At 34.3% G+C, this 17115-nt stretch overlaps 4 protein-coding genes across 4 annotated transcripts; 3 read left to right on the forward strand and 1 right to left on the reverse strand.

The window, feature by feature from the left end:
* The first annotated feature begins 1642 nt into the window (after positions 1 to 1642).
* Positions 1643 to 3499, forward strand: LOC21387478 (magnesium protoporphyrin IX methyltransferase, chloroplastic). The gene is made up of 2 exons (XM_010107290.2): positions 1643 to 2251; positions 2913 to 3499. Exons 1-2 carry the CDS (start codon positions 1700 to 1702, stop codon positions 3303 to 3305), a joined length of 945 nt encoding a protein of 314 aa, XP_010105592.1. The 5' UTR covers positions 1643 to 1699; the 3' UTR covers positions 3306 to 3499.
* A 4424-nt stretch (positions 3500 to 7923) lies between these two features.
* On the forward strand, positions 7924 to 9903 carry LOC21387479 (pentatricopeptide repeat-containing protein At5g46100). The gene is made up of 3 exons (XM_010107291.2): positions 7924 to 7993; positions 8218 to 8728; positions 8833 to 9903. Exons 2-3 carry the CDS (start codon positions 8235 to 8237, stop codon positions 9836 to 9838), a joined length of 1500 nt encoding a protein of 499 aa, XP_010105593.2. The 5' UTR covers positions 7924 to 7993; positions 8218 to 8234; the 3' UTR covers positions 9839 to 9903.
* Positions 9904 to 10625: 722 nt separating this feature from the next.
* LOC21387480 (pentatricopeptide repeat-containing protein At2g15630, mitochondrial) lies at positions 10626 to 13138 on the reverse strand. The gene has a single exon (XM_010107292.2). The coding sequence runs from the start codon at positions 12965 to 12967 to the stop codon at positions 11063 to 11065; it is 1905 nt and encodes a 634-aa protein (XP_010105594.1). The 5' UTR covers positions 12968 to 13138; the 3' UTR covers positions 10626 to 11062.
* Positions 13139 to 14778: 1640 nt separating this feature from the next.
* Positions 14779 to 16913, forward strand: LOC21387481 (protein MHF1 homolog). The gene is made up of 4 exons (XM_010107293.2): positions 14779 to 15013; positions 15095 to 15166; positions 16379 to 16459; positions 16574 to 16913. The coding sequence occupies exons 1-4, from the start codon at positions 14929 to 14931 to the stop codon at positions 16723 to 16725; spliced, it is 390 nt and encodes a 129-aa protein (XP_010105595.1). The 5' UTR covers positions 14779 to 14928; the 3' UTR covers positions 16726 to 16913.
* The last annotated feature ends 202 nt before the right edge of the window (positions 16914 to 17115 follow it).

Consider the following 17115-nt stretch of genomic DNA (forward strand, 5'->3'; position numbering starts at 1 on the left):
TTACGGTAACTAAGAGCAAATTACTGATTTATTTTTATTCTGTTTCGGTCCACTTGCTTATTACAAAGCATAGCATATGTCACCTATCAAACAAATTCAAATTATTGAAGATGAGTAATTTGAATTTCATTAATAATATTTTTACTAGTAATAGAGACAAACTTTTGTTCATACCCTCAACAGATTTATGTACAAGTATTTTAGATATTATATGTTCAAATTGTTATCAATGAAATGAAACTTGTTCAACAAGATCAATTTACAATATGCAAAAGTAACAAATACAATACAAATCTCACAGTTCAAAACTGAGTCACACCTATACATATTTTTATATTTGACATTTTTTAAGATAATTTTTGTAGCATAAACTTTATTTGTTAGCTACCGGTAGGTACTATTATTATACAATTATTTGATAATTTTTCAACATTTTGATTTATGAATATGAGCATTTTTATGTCAAGCAATAAATTTTTAACTTGAATACTCATAGCCTTTAAAAAATTAATCCAACAAATAAAACAATAGTTACTATTCATAGTGAAAAGGGCAATTTCTACCTAAAATTTCACTTAGTTAAAAAAATTATAAAGTGAATTAGATTAATATTTAATAGTCTCATTAGTGAGTATCTATGTTTAAAATTTACAGCGTGTTGTACAAGACCATTTACAATTATAAATCAAATTGTTAAAAAGTTCATCTAATGACTAAGATAAAAGTTTCTACCAATAAAAAAAGGTACAGTTCCTATTTAAAAAATGATAATGAGTGAACGGATTGTGATACCTATATTTCTATGACAATATGACAAAATTTGATCCGTGATTAAAAAATATTGTCTTGCTATGCTTCATCATCGTATTTTATTTTTCCTTAAAATTTTAAAAGAAATTTTTTAGATAACTTTCAATAATAGGATATTTCTACTAATAATGCATGTTTTCTAATGTTACATATAGTGAAAATTGAAGATCACATCAAAATAAAATCTAACTGTTAAAAAAAGAACCTTGTACTCGATAAAAAATTTTAAAGGAAATGTTTTGAGACACCACTAGCAATTGCTAAGCACAAAGACTGCTGGAAAATGAGCATATTTACGAGCTTCATACTATAAAACTCACCTTGTATTAATATATAATGTTCAACATCATTTATACCTCTTAATATTGTTTATATTCTCTTTCAATATATATATATATATATATTTATTGTTTATATTCGAAATGCGCAGCTCCTTAGCTCCTCAAACATATAAGGTAAGTCTCATGCTCTTATAAGATGCACATAGAGCTCACTTTATGAACTCATTTAGTTTGTTAATTTGAATTGAGATAAGATTTTATATAAAATTTTTTTACTGTAATAAAAAAATAAATATAATTATTTTTAAAAAATTTTTATTATAACAAAATTTAAAATTTAAATTGAAATCGATGGAGTGGAACGGCTCAGCCGTTTAGCAATGTTCTTTATATTTTTTATTGATATTTTTTCACACCATTTTCGTATCTTTTGTAGATTTATTTTACATTTTTATGAAGGAAAGAAAAAAGCAAAAAGCATAGCTAGCCAAGGCAGTCTGAACTCTATCCATCCTATCCCCATTCCCTCCATATCATAATTCATAATCCCCTTTCCTTTCCTTTCCTTTCCCGGCAGATTCACCCAAAACCAAACCAAAACACAAATTATGGCCTTCTGGCCCTTCTCCTCCGCCTCTCTCTCCTCCTCCTCCTCTTTCTCTCTCCGCCTCCCCACCACTCCAACCCCGAGAATCTCCCCCAAACGCCGCCTCCCCCTCCCTCCCCCAGCCGCCTTCACCACCTCCGATGTGGACCCCACAACCCTCGCCGCCGTGGCCGCCACCTCCGCCGCCGCACTAGCCGCCGCAGTCTCCCTAACCGACCCCGAGCGTCGCCGGAAGCTCCAGGCCGAGGAGGTCGGCGGCGGCGACAAGGAAGTGGTCCGGGAGTACTTCAACAACTCCGGGTTCCAGCGGTGGCGGAAGATCTACGGCGACACCGACGACGTCAACAGAGTGCAGAAGGACATAAGGCTGGGGCACTCCAAGACGGTGGAGAGCGTGTTGAAGATGTTGAAAGATGAGGGCTCTTTGGCGGGGGTCACCGTCTGCGACGCCGGGTGCGGGACCGGGTCGCTGTCGATTCCGCTGGCCAAAGAAGGGGCCGTTGTTTTCTCCAGTGATATCTCTGCCGCCATGGTCGATGAGGCTCAGAAGCAGGTTTTTATTTTATTTTATACTTTTTGTTTTTGTTTATTTGGGAAATTTACATTTTTTGTACCTGCATTTTGTATTATTACCCTGTTGCACTTTTTATATTTTAAATTTTCAATTTATGCTCAATATACTCTTTGAAAAAAAAAAAAAAAAAATTGTTAGATAGTTGAAATTTAGTATGGTTCAATTGGTACGAAGATTGTCATGACACTTGCAATTTCTCTCTGTTTTTTTTTTTTCTCTTTTTTTTTAAAATGATGAGCAAAAAATTATCAATGGGATTGCAAATGTTCTCCTGTTTGGACATGGTTTTTTTTTTTTTTGGATTTATTGTTTTTTTTTTTTTGCTAAAGTATTAATTCTAGTATAATCTCTGGCCTGAAAATTTAGTATGAACTGTTTATTTGGTGCTCTGAAATAGTAATTGTTTAGTGATTTTGAGAGAGAAAAAAAGACAATTGTAGTTGGAACTCACTCACCTTCATTTATGTTACTTTTAGCATGTCCATTGTATATCCTGTGTGTATAATTTCAGTAGAAATTCTTTTTCTCATATTGATGTCATTAGGAAAAATGTTTTTAATCAGTTTAAAGTGTTTGCTTATCAGCCTATTATGTTGCTAATTAAACTTATGACCTTAAGCGCGCTCTGAATCTTGTGCAGGCAAAAGAACAACTATTTGGCCAAGATAACGTCTCGATACCGAAATTTGAAGTCAAGGATCTGGAGAGCTTGGACGGGAAGTATGACACGGTGGTCTGCCTGGACGTCTTGATCCATTACCCGCAGAGCAAAGCGGATGGCATGATTGCCCACCTTGCTTCCTTGGCTGAGAACAGACTAATTCTGAGTTTCGCTCCAAAAACGTTCTATTACGACCTATTGAAGAGGGTAGGAGAGTTGTTCCCCGGGCCTTCGAAGGCGACGAGGGCTTACCTCCATGCAGAGGCGGACGTCGAGAGGGCTTTGCAAAAGGTTGGGTGGAGAATTACGAAAAGAGGTCTAATCACCACACAATTCTACTTTGCTAGACTTGTTGAGGCTGTACCGGCATAATAAGAGGCATTTTGATTTGAGTTTTGGCATAATCAACTCTTAATTTGATTTGTAGAATGGTTAGAATGCTCATCTAATGTTTTGTAGAGCTCCACAATTTTTCCATGTAATATTTGTTATTTTATGTTTGTATTTATTGGAGTTGTATATTGTAATTGTATACTACATTCCTTTATTCGAACTTAAAATGCATAATGTTAATTCTTTTTTTTTCTTGTATATGAAACTTAGAATTGATTTTAATGGCTACTTTTGTGCATTTTATTACTACCATTTGAGCTTATAGCTAGTTGAACTATCCTTTTCCATTTTTTAAGGTTTAGACTGAAACATCTTCTAATGCAAGTTGTTGTAGGAGCTACCAACATTTCTTATAAAGTTTTTCAGTGTTTTAAAATTTCAAAATGATAGATTTTCCCACATGGAAAACACACCAACATTTCTCTCTTCTCACTCCCTTTATAAGCAACGACGCCACAAGTCTTTATATGGTAAAGATAGAGCTTTTAAAGCTTTCGATTAATTTAAGTTAAAATTTAGCCTCTTCATCATTCCAAAATAAAAATCAAAATCGGTGATATCTGTCCACTGTCCAATCTCAAAATGAAAAACGATGAAATCCGTCAAATCTCAACATCCCAAAGTGAAGCGAATTAATAAATCCTTGTTATATTTATGGAGTTCTGGAGCTGGGTACCAATAATTAGGCAGATGAAAGAAGCGGGATATAAGCTTAGTTCGAATTTAATTACCTTAACTTATCTAAAAATTGTTGTTATAGATATTGATAAATAATGGATGCAAACACTTATTTTGATTCCAGAGAATTTATATTCTAATCAAGTGGTTGAAAATTGAACGACCGTCAAATCTCAACATCCCAAAAAAGATTAGCATCTCAAATTTCGCAACAAGATTTAAGTAGGAAAAGATTAGCATCCCAAATTCCGCAATCTCAGCATCTCAAATTCCACAACAAGATCTAAATAGGAAAAGATATTAAAATGCAAGAATTAAAAAGTTGCGCAATTTTTGCGGAATTATTCTGCAACAAGATCTAAGTAGGAAAAGATATTAAAATACAAGAATTAAAAGTTCCGTTCATTTCACCGATTTAAGTTTAGAATTCAAGTTTTGCTACAGTAAAAAGTACTCAGAAACAATCACATCTAACATTTTAACTACAATAAAAAGTTATAATATAAAATCACATTTTAATGCGAATTAAAAACTCGAATTAGCGAACTAAATAGACCCAAAAAGTTTCACAATCTTTGCATCTCAAATTCCGCAACAAGATCTAAGTAGGAGATCTAAGTAGGGGTGGCAATTCGTGTTAATGGGTCGTGTTCGTGTCGTGTTGAACCCCTCAGTTGACACGAATAGGTCTGACACGAACACGATCCGTTTATTAATCATGTCAAAATTCAAAATCCAAACACGACCTGTTTATTAGCGGGTTGACACGACACGACACAATTAACCTGTTTATTAAACAGGTCGTAAACGTGTCGTGTCAACCCATTGATTACCTGTCAACACGTTTACGAAACATGTCGTAAACGTGTCGTGTCAACCCATTAATTACCTGTCAACACGTTTATGACCTGGTTATTGTCAACACGTTTGAACCTATTTCAGAACCTATTTCTGAACATGTTTCTCAACCTGTTTAACATGATGTAGAGACATTAGATAATCTAAGTTCAAAATTAAAACAAACACATGAAAGTCTCTCACAAATTAAAAAACAAACACATAAAAGTCTCACAATTTAGAAAATAAACATACATGATTAATAATTAAACATTTAAGTAATTTGTTGCAGTGGGGGGACTCCAAGTGCATCATTACGTTCATGAGAAGTTGATCCCTGTGAGAAATGCTCCTCTTCGTTCAATGAAAAGTTGAAGATATCTTGTGTAAGATCCTCCACCTCTTCATTGAAATCTACACAAAAACAATTATATATAAATACAAGTTAGTTCAAAATCAATATAGGAAATATACATAATTTAAGTAAGTTTGAAACTACATTTGTCTCCATATAATCAATCTCTGGTACAAACAAGTGCTTTAACTGTCTTTGGTTTAAGTGAGCTACGAAATGAATCAAGAACTCTACCACCAACACTAAATGTGGCTTCAAAAGTAACTGTAGAAACAGGGACAGCCAATATATCACAAGCCATAGAAGCTAGTGCTGGATATCAAAATTGGTTTGATTTCTAAAAGGAAAGGATATCAAGCTCTGCGGTCCTAGCCAGTCTTGGCTCATCCAAATAAAGGTCAAGCTCTGATTTCTGTGATGCGGTAGTAGACTCAACTGAAGACATCTCATCAAATTCCTACAAAATGAGAAGGAGATAATATAAGAATACACAATCAGACATAAGCATAGAACATCTGCATTACTAATAAATAGAGAAATTACCTTGAATATAACATTCACATCATCATTTCCTTCTTTTTTCATCATAAAAGATTCAAAAGCATTGGTCTTTTGGCTAGTTGAATCCTTTTTTTTGTACTCTTCAAAAAAAGAGTACAACTTACTCCTCATTGATATGCATTCAAGACAATCATCTCCATAAAGCTTTTTGTAACTGAACTCAACAAGCCCAAGCTTAAAATGAGGATCTAGAACACATGCTATAGCCAAGGTAAGATGAAATTGAGACCAATACTTTTGAAACTTGCCCCACATTGCTGTTGCCATATACTTTAAGTACTCATCATCACCTTCTGATTATTGTTTTAACATGAAGCAACAATGCCAAATGGAAGGGAAGTACAAGTTGGCAGTGGGATACTTTGTTCCAGAAAATTTAAGAGTTGCATCATAGAACTTCAAAAAAGTTTTAATCTTTTCAACTTTGTCCCACTCGGCACTAGAAGGACAATGTTTGTAGTTTGAATCACTCAACTCTAAATGTTGAAATACACGGTGATAGTAGAGAACACTTTCAAGCATAAGATATGTCGAATTCTACCTAGTTGGTACATCGTGATACAACCCTTTCTTATCACCAATTGTAACTAACTTCACACAATCTAATAACTTTTACTTCCTCACTTGGGATCTCTTGACATATTTAACACTATCACGGATCTTAACAATTGAATTATCAATCTGTTTCAAACTCTCTTGCACAACTATTTTATTTTCTTGATGTATATCTTTTTAAATCTTGTCGCGCGTTTATGGTGAGGTAGAAACTATACATGTAATTCTGATCCATTTTTATTCCCATGAAGCAATTCTCACGCGGAAAGACGGATTCCAAAGTTGGCATGACTGTGAGGGAAAGAATAAAACCAAACAATTATTCTAGTTTTTTGAAGACGGAATTAGCCATGTGTCAATCACTTCAATATTCATACACGATAATTAAGGTATATAAAATATTAATTTTTACCTTTTAAAACTCCACATATAACCGACGAATGGTTAATTTTGTTCAAAATTTAACGTTGTTACTCAAATGTGTTTAATTGTAACAGTTAAATAAGATCAGAAAGTTAATTGTTAAATTAAAAATTTAAGGATAACTTGTTAAATAACGATAAGCTCACAGAGCAAATGTAATAACCCGAAAACACGTCCGCGCACAGTAAACTTGAGTTGGCTCTGCTGAGTGTGATTGCCGATGTACGTTTTTGGTTTAGAACTCATTTATTTTACCGATTTAAATTTTAATATAGTAAAAAACTTTCATAAATAGTCATATTTAATTTTTTTACTACAATAAAAAGTTATTATATAAAGTTACATCTCAACTCAAATTAACGAACTAAATGGACCCTTAGTTTTCTGTTAAATTCTTACGTCGTAAAACAAACTCTCTAACATAATTAAATGCCTCGTTCATTTTACTGATTCGAGTTTAAAATTTGAGTTTTACTATGATAAAAAGTTTTCAGAAACAATCACATCTAATTTTTTACTACAGTAAAAAATTCTCACATAAAATCACATTTCATCTCGAATTAAAAACTCAAATAAAAAAAGGGCATAAAGTTCATTTCCGTTTGGCTTCGAATCAAACTTAGGGCTTGTTCTTTTGCCGTTTTTGAGTTAGGTGACTTGAGTGTAGATTTTGAGTTGAGTTTGAGTTATAACTTAAGTTGAAGTTGTAACTTGAGTTTGTGTTTGGTTGTATACATTTGAGTTATGATTTGAGATAAGAATTTTTTTGAGTTTGTGTTTGAGTGAGTCAAAACTTGAATTTGTATTTAGATAGTATTTTAATAAAAACTCAATACTGATGGAAAATTTTAATAGGGTATATGGGTGGGGTTTTATTTATCTTTTCGTTGTCAACGCATAGAAAAAAAATCATCTCAATCAGAAGTAAAACGAAAAAGTTATAACATTTTTAAGAATAGAAAAATATTGTTCATTAACTTGAGTTCGAGTTTCTGAACTCGAGTTGAATGAGAAACTTGAACTCAAATTTTAGTCCTAAACTCGAATTTAAACTTAAAAAAACATAAACTTAAATAAAATTGTAACTCATATTACTTTTTTTTAATTTTTAACTCAAAAACTTCACAGCCGAACAACCCCTTATATTTTTTCGTCGTATAGGTCCGGTTCTGCTTTGCAAACGGCAAAAGCTTTTCGCTCAAATCCTCTGCTCAAAAGGGCTAAAGAAAAAAAAAAGGTTTAAAGTAATTATTGGCAGGTGAGCTACTCATTATATATATATATATTGTTCTCTCCTTTTTCTAAATAGCATTTGATTATTTCATGTTTCCTTGATTACATTTACTGGTTCTTTGCGCGCCATGTGTTTGGTGAAATGCACCAGTGAGTTGATACAAAAGCTTATTGTGAAGAAAACGGACATAAATAGATAAATGAATAAATAAGCGAGTAAGCTTTCATTGTTAGTTTCTTACATTGTAGAACATGACGAATGACGGATGCCCTTTGGATCGAATTCGATAGAAGCGAGTAAGTTTATGAGATTTGTTGCAACAACAATGGGAAGTAGAACTAATCTCTTCAAATGGTCGAAGAACGTCACAACTGCCCAAGTTGAGAAGCTGATACGAGCTGAAAAGGACGTTGGGAAAGCCATTCTCATATTCGACTCGGCGACAGCTGAGTATGCCAACGGTTTTCGACATGATCACAGCACTTTTTCTCTCATGATCTCTAAATTAGTCTCTGCTAATCAGTTCAGATCGGCTGAGGCACTTCTCGGTAGAATGAAAGAGGAGAAGTGTAAGATTATAGAGGACATATTCTTATCTCTTTGTAGAGGATATGGTCGCGTTCATAGGCCCTTAGACGCCATCAGGGTCTTCCAGAAGATGGAGGATCTTCAGTGCAAACCGACCTCGAAATCATACATTACTATATTATCCATTCTTGTTGAAGAAAACCAGTTAAAGGAGGCATTCAGGTTTTACAGGTAAAAACTGATGTAAACATCAAGAAAAAACAGTGATTTCAGCATTACAGAACTTACAGAATTACGCCTACACATTCATGATATTGTGTTACTGCTCTTTATAGGTACATGAAAGAAATGGGTATACCACTGATTCTCACTTCGCTTAATATTTTGCTGAAAGCCCTGTGCAAAATGAGCGAAACAGTAGATGCGGCTCTTGATATGTTCCGCGAGATGCCCAGCCGCAGTTTTACTCCGGATTCATATACTTACGGCACTTTGATCAACGGATTGTGTAGATTTGGAAAGGTTGGCGACGCGAAGGAGCTATTCAAAGAGATGGAGACGAGAGGATGTTCACCTACCGTTGTAACGTACACTAGCTTGATACACGGTTTGTGTCAGTCTAACAACTTGGACGAAGCTGTGGAGTTGTTTGAAGAGATGACAAGCAAAGGCATTAGTCCGAATGTGTTCACATACAGTTCTCTAATGGATGGTTTTTGCAAGGGCGGGCGGTCGTCTCATGCCATGGATTTATTCCACATGATGATTAGCAAAGGCCATTCGCCAAACATGGTCACTTATAGCACCTTGATCCACGGACTATGTAAAGAAGGAAAGCTTAGAGAATCTATGGAAATACTTGACAGGATGAAGCTTCAAGGATTAAAGCCAGATGCAGGCCTATATAGGAAAATCATAACCGGGTTCTGCGACGTCGGTAAGTTTCAAGAAGCGGCAAACTTTATCGATGAGATGGTCCTTGAGGGCATCAAGCCAAATCGCCTGACGTGGAGCCTCCATGTTGGGGTTCATAACACTGTGGTGCAAGGCCTTTGCACCAATGGAGGCCTAGACCGGGCTTTTCAGGTGTATCTTAGTGCGCGTGCTCGGGGAATCACGATCGAGCACGAGACATTCAAGTCTCTGGTGAAATGTTATTGTAAGAAAGGTGACTTGCACAAGGCTGCAAGAATTGTTGATGACATGGTGCTTGATGGGTGTGTTCCGGATGAGGAAACATGGGGTTTTGTGGTGAATGGGTTTTGGAATAGAAGGAAGGTAAAGGAAGCTGCTAAGTTATTGCAGGCTGAGTTGATGAGTGAGCTTGTTAGTGAGCCTTGAAAAGTAAGACTTGTTTACTTCATGCGTTTAAATCAATAATTCTTGATTTTGATATTTAAAATTTAAATTTTTTGTGAGAAAAAAAGCATGTAACAAAATCAAAACTATGAGTTTAAACGCAACAATGTTCATGCGTTTAAATCAATAATTCTTGATTTTGATATTTAAAATTTAAATTTTTTGTAAGAAAAAAAGCATGTAACAAAATCAAAACTATGAGTTTAAACGCAACAATCAAGCGTGCTCTTAATTTTGAGCTTTTATCTGTTTAATAACAGTGCCCCTTCTTTCGTTTGGTCTATTCGTCTTTTAAAAATAAATAAATAAATAATCTTGATAGTTTAGACCTGAATTTCCGAAAGAGCAATATTTATTTCTAATCGGATGTGAATTTTTCTTTGGGAATTTTGAGACTAATTGAAGAATTAAATTCTCTCTTTTTTTCGTCTAAATAAGAGCCTAAGACTGTATTTTTCTTTTTTCAAAAACAAGTCAGACTGTATTTTACTTACTAAACAATACATTTAAAAAATACGATTGTATTTTGCTTATCCAACAATACACTAAGAACAAAAAAATAAAATGTGTTATTGACATATAGACTCGTAAAGTCTTTAGTGGGTGACATTTTGACGCTCGTACCCTTTATTTTGACAAAAAGACCCTCAAACACGTTTGCAGTTCAGGATTCACCATTACATTCCGTCATTTTTTTTAATAGTTTTTTTGTACGTATCCATCTTGTGGGTTCATTTCGCAAGGAAAATACTTAAAATGCTTCCAATGAAAAACAAACAATAGAACAAACTAGCAAAAAAGTAAATAAAAGAAAAGAAAACTCAAGGACAAATCTATATAATTTTGGCGCAGCTCGCTAACAAACCCTGCTACAAACATACATTTCTCTACTTGCTCTTCAAACTCTCAGAAAATAAATAGTAGCAAAATCATACTGCAATCTACTCTTTCCACTTCCTCCTCCATTGACATCATTATACAGGGAGCTGACAGCAATATTCAGAACAAATAGTAGCTTCTCCGTCTTCTCCCTTCGCGATCTTTATCTTTCAGTTCGTCATGTGTTAGATTGTCCGGATTGAAGATGCTTTTCTTGAAGTTTCTTCCATCTTCAATGCGTAATTCTCTACTTGACGACATGGATCATTATGACTGTGTTTGAACAAAAATCGAGATTAAGAGAAGTTGCCTCAGCCCAACAAACAATCATGAATCACCAGAATTCACAAATTTGCCATCTTTCCCAATCGACTCAATTAAAGAGTCATAGGTCTTGTCATTAGGCGTGAATCCTTTGGTTACCATTTCCTTGAGGAGCTCCTCAGCAAGATCACCTTCTCGGGTTTTGCATACGCCTTGTATAAGGGCGTTATAAGTGAGAAGTGTGGGATTGAATCCTATGCTCAACATTTCATCCCTAACTCTAAATGCATCTTTCACATCACCTCTTTTACTATAACCGCTAATAAGTGTGTTGTAACTAATGTGGTCGGGCTTAATCCCTCTTCTCTTCATCTCATCAAGAAGCTCGCGAGCTTCTTCGACTTTCCCCTGCCTGCAAAGCCCTTGCATGAGGGTATTGTAAGTCACTTCGTCACGAGGAACGTTCATCTTATCCATCTCCTTCAAGAGCGAGAACGCACGTACCATATTCCCGTTCCCACAATGACCATCAATCAGGGCATTGAACAGAACAAGATCAGGCAAAACACCTTTACTCATCATCTTCTGAAACAATTCATCAGCCTCCTCCATTCTTTTCTGCCTGCTCAAAACATAAACTAGTGATGTATAAGTCACCCTTGTGGCCTCAATCCCTTTGCTCAACATTTCGTCATGAAGGGCAAAGGCTTTCTCCGCTTTCCCACATCTACAACACCCGTTTATCAAGATATTATACGTAATGCCATCCGGAACAATCCCCTTTTCCCCCATTTCTTTAACGAGCCCGTCAGCTTCACTCGTCCTACCTTCTAAAAACAATGCATGAATCAACAAATTGTAAGTCGAAACTGTCTGCTTTATACCATTCTTGATCATCTCGTCCCTATAACTGAAAGCCTTATCTAAATCACCCTTATTGCAGTAACCATCAATCATGGTGTTATAAGTTACAGCACTAGGCACCAATCCAATTTCTATCATCTTATCAAAAAGCTCAGATGCTTCCTCGAGTTTTCGTTCCTTGCACAGACCATTAATTAGCGAACCGTAAGTATACGAATCCAGCCTAATACCTTTCCCTCTCATTGCATCGAAAACCATCCGAGCTCCTTCAATTCGCCCTCTCAAACAATACCCATGAATCAATGTATTATAAGTGACAACATTCGGCTTAACTCCCAAAATTTCCATTGATCCAATAAACTCCTTTGCTTTCTTCAACTTCCCTTCTTTACACAACACATTGATCATAATGTTAAAAGTATAAACACTTGACTTAATCTTCAACCTAAACATCTCCGCGTACAAAAGCCACGCCATCTCCAGCATGTTCGATTTCGAGAACAAACTCAACATGTCATTGCAAGTCTCAATCTTAGGAACAACACCTTTCTCCTTCATAATCCAGAAGCACTCAAAAGCCTCCTTAGCCTTGTTCAGTTCACAACAAGCCCTTATCAAAAAATCGAAAACTACAGCGCTTTCAATGCTCAACCGTTCCCGGGCACGTTCGAGTTCCTCGAAAATCTCTCTGGTGGACGCAATGCCGCCATTGACGGCGCGCTTGAGGAGATGCAAGGCGGTTTTCGGGGACGGGATTGGGGCGAGAATGGTGGTAGCAAGGCAAAGGCTTTCGACATTGAGGCGATCGAACTCGATTTGGTTGATGAATTTGAGAACGAGTTGTGGGGTTTGGTGGAGAGTGCAAAGAGTGTCTGAGATTAAGGAGGTTGAAAGGTTGCGCGAATGCTGTTTGATGAAATGCCACTGAGAAGAATGGATCAGTTTGAGTAGTGATTTTTGGGTTATGATATCCTGCGGATTATGCTTTTCTGGGTTTTTGGTTTGTTGAGGGATTGAAGAGAAAAGTGCATAAGAGAGAGATTCTGTGGATCTGAGTTTGATTATTATTTGGGAGTTTGGGAATTTGTGAGTAAACAATTTCATTTCACAACGTTAAACAATTTCGGAAATAGAAATTTCAAAACGAACGACAAATACTACACAACGTTTCTCGAATTCAGTTTCGGAGTTTCGTAGGATTAGAGAGAGCGAGAGAGAGAGAGAGAGTCACCGGAGTCGCTAACGGCGGCAGGGAGTGAGGGAGATTTGAGAGGAAAGTTGGGGTCTTTTGTATGTTTACATATTCATTTATTTTTTTTTAGTTTTTTACTGCATTTATTTGGATGGGTTGTTATTTTCCGGTTTTTACTTTTTAATTATGACAAATGTGTGCCATTTTTTTTAAAGGGATTTTGTGCGATGTTTTTGAGGATATTGGTGTTTTCATTTTTAATCATTATATATGTATTAAAATTTATTTATTCTATAAATTTTTTAATTTAATGTAATTTTAATTAAATTTAATGATTAAAAAAATAAAAAATAACCGTATTTTAAAAAAGAGAGAGCATTAAAGAATTTTTTTTTTAAATGAAAAAATAATTGAGGACTTATTTGCTTTATAGAATTTAAATTAAAATTAAAATTTTTAACATTTTTTATGAGAGAAAAAATAATAAAACTTTTTAAATTTAAATTTTTATCAAAAAAAAATATTATAGCACAATTTTAAATCGGGATTTAAACTCCTTTACTAAATAAGACCTGAATGATTTAATTTTTTTTTTATTTTTACTAACCTGAATGGTTGAACTGTTAACTTAGGGTGTGTTTGGAATTGGTTCCAAAACGTTTTTATTTTCTGTACGAAAATGAAAACGTTTTTAGTTTCATTTTTGAATTATTTCTAAAAATGCGTTTGGTAGTTTTATTTAGAGATTGATTTCAGTTTTAAAAAAAACTGAAATTGTGTTTGGTGGTTTAATTTTTGAAAACATGTAATAATATATTAAATAAATAATATTATTAAATATATTAAATAAATATATTAAATATATTATATAAATAATATTATTAAATATATTAAATAATAATATTAAATAATAATATATTAAATAAACATATATAATACAAAAACGGTTTCAGAAAAAAGGGAAGAAAATGAAAAAGAAAAAAAAAAGTGAAATCCGTTTTTCATAAAACAGAAAACGAAAACGAGAAAATGAAAACACATTTTTTTCGTTTTCTGATTTTCACAAAAAGACAAAAACGTTTTTGGTTTTGTTTTTTTAAAAAAAATTGCACCAAACACGTTTTTAACACCCGTTTTCATTTTTTTGCTTTGAAAACCGTGAAAAACGAAAACGAAAACGCAAACAAACAGGCCCTTAGGTTGGATGAAACCATTTCAAACCAAGGTACAAAATAGGTTTTAATTATAACTTTTAAAATTCAATTTTTTTAAGAGAAAAAGAGTAGCCCCAGAAAAATCATGGGCCATGTTTGAAATTAATCCCGTTTTTATTTTTCACATTTTTTGAGAAAGAAAAAATGAAAACGGTGTTTGGCGCAATAAAGACAAAAAATAAAAATAAAAACGATTTTTTAGTTTAGTGTAAAATGAGAGAGAAATAAAAAATGACTTTTAATCGGTTTTCATTTTCTCCTCTTTTGAGCAGAGAGAGACATTAATGAATTTTTGTACACTAAAAATAATCTCTTGATAAAATTACTAAACACATTTTTAAAAATAATTTTTATTTAATATTAAAAACGTTTTTATTTTTATTTTCATAAAAAAATAAAATTATTTTAAAACAAATTTTAAATACGTCCATGAGTCCGCAGACATCACCTTAAAAAAAATAAAATAAAATAAAGCAAACAAACAAACAGCTACACCTGCACTAGGTCATCCACGAGCGAAAAGGGAGCGTTTTTATGTCAAATTTTCCCGCGCGGATCTTCTATTTGAGACTGAAGAGAAAAGGAAAGCCCTAATCTTTCCAAAGGAAGAAGGAGAAAGACGACCATTTTCAATTTCACCTTCCTTTAGAGAACCAAAAATGGAAACCGAAGAAGATCAGTCGCTGACCGCCCTCTTGCGAGACCGCTTTAGGCTCTCTACCATCTCCATTGCCCAAGCCCAAGGTTCCTTTCTCTTCTTCTTCTTTTTCTTTTTCCCTATTATTTGACTCTTACGCAATCCTTCTCATTTGATTGGAAGAACAGCAAAAGTAAACGACTTGGAAGTTTCCGAAACCGTAGTAGCTTGCGTTGCCGATTTGGCCTTCAAATATGCAGGTACGATTGTGCATTGGCGGTTGCAGAATCTTTGGGTTCTACTTCAATTTCATTTGTAAATGACACTGTTGTGGAATCGGAAGTGTTTTCTGAAGGATTCCTTGTTCATACTTGCTAAATTGTGTATTGATTGAAACTCCAATTATTTGTTTTCTAGGTTAAAACTCGTTGTGTTTTGTTTTTTTTTTTTTTTAGTTCAATAATTTGGTGGAGGAATCATGTTGTGTAATCCTGATTTCTTAGCTATTTTTCTTTCTTGGCATTAGCAATATTTTTAGGAGATTAACTTGTTTTGGACATTGTGAACTTGTGGTTAGCAGTTTAGATTGTGAATTTAGTTTGTTCAAGAACATAATAATAAATCAGCGGCAGATTAAGTTTTGTTAAAGTTGTTTGTTACTTTGTTTAGAATCCTTTGGAGAAAGTTGAGGTTAGACTCCTTTTCGTCACCCCTAGGTTCTCCTGCATTTGTTCCTTAATTCTTTAGTTGTTATTGATAAACATCACAATACATATAGAGAAATTTAATGGATATAGACGAAAAGGTGTTATTGCTCCCGTTTTAAAGAGTTTAGGGCATGTTTTATCAAAATTAAAAATAAAAAAAAATAGGGACCAAACTATCATAATTTAGGGACCATCTGTGCCAATTACTCAATATATATACACACATATATATAGACGTATATACAGACAAGAATTTCTAAACGTGATTCCTTTTTGGCTTGAAATTCTAAAAATAGTTCTCCATGCTATCATTTGTCAAATGAATATTTTCTTCTTCTTCTTTTTGATGGACAAGAAGACAATTTTCCTTTCGTTTGAATTAGACCTCATAAATTCCAAACTGCAATATTCACTCTAACTTGTCACAGCAGGCTTAACTACATTTGTCTCTGTTGAGTGTAAATATTTGTACAATTCCTTGAATATTACGTCTTTACGAGCATAAGTACAGGCATTTCATTACACGACTTTGCCAAAAGAAGTTAAAATACTTGTTTTGTATTAAACAGTCGAGGACTTCTAGCTTGAGTCAAATATATTAACAATGTAATTCAGAAAACGAATAGTTTGTAGAATTTGAACAAAGTTGTTATTTACAGTCTTTTTGTAAACTATTGGTTCTGCTTGTTTGTTTTCCCCTGCAGAGGCTATAGTGTAATGGTTTTTTGTTTCCTTTTTGCTGTTTATTACCATTGTGTAAAGCAGAACAATTGGGAAAAGACCTTGAGCTGTTTGCGCAGCATGCAGGTCGTAAATCAGTGAACATGGAAGATGTCATTCTCGCTGGTGACTTTCTATCCCCCTTTTGTAGGAACCTTCGGCTACTTCAATATATAACTGCTACATTTAAATAATATTCTAATTTAATGTTCTTTTTCTTCACAATACGGGGTTTTTCAGCGCATAGAAACGAGCATCTAGCTGCGTCGTTGAGGTCCTTTGGCAATGAGCTGAAAGCCAAAGAACCCCAATCTGAAAGGAAGCGCAAGAAAGCATCAAAGAAAGAAGACAAACCTAGAGCGAGTACAAGTGTGGTGGACATTCCAGACTAGTAGAAAACACCTATGCAACATGTTACACCTATGCAAACACCTATGCAACATGTTACACCTATGCAACATGTTACATGTATCTACTACTACTACTACCGGTTTATGCATCATGTATATTGGTGAAGAGGGAAAAATGGTTATGAATTAGAGCCGCAAGTTCGGGTTAGGGTGAGCTAGCCTGAGTTAAAGGAGGGTTAGCCTAGCCCGGCCTGAAAGCTCGTCGAGCTGAGATTACATAAAAAAATGGTGTTTGAAGCAAGCTGCTAGAAGTAACGTGCTAGCGCTTTACTAATAGAATATAAATGAAGGCTCTTCTCATTGAGAGTAGGTTTTTTTTTTTTCAAGATAAAAAATAATCAACATTTGATATTTTTTTTGACTTTCCATTTT

Source organism: Morus notabilis, unplaced genomic scaffold (assembly GCF_000414095.1).
Source record: "Morus notabilis unplaced genomic scaffold, ASM41409v2 Scaffold2518, whole genome shotgun sequence".
NCBI classification, from domain to species: domain Eukaryota; kingdom Viridiplantae; phylum Streptophyta; class Magnoliopsida; order Rosales; family Moraceae; genus Morus; species Morus notabilis.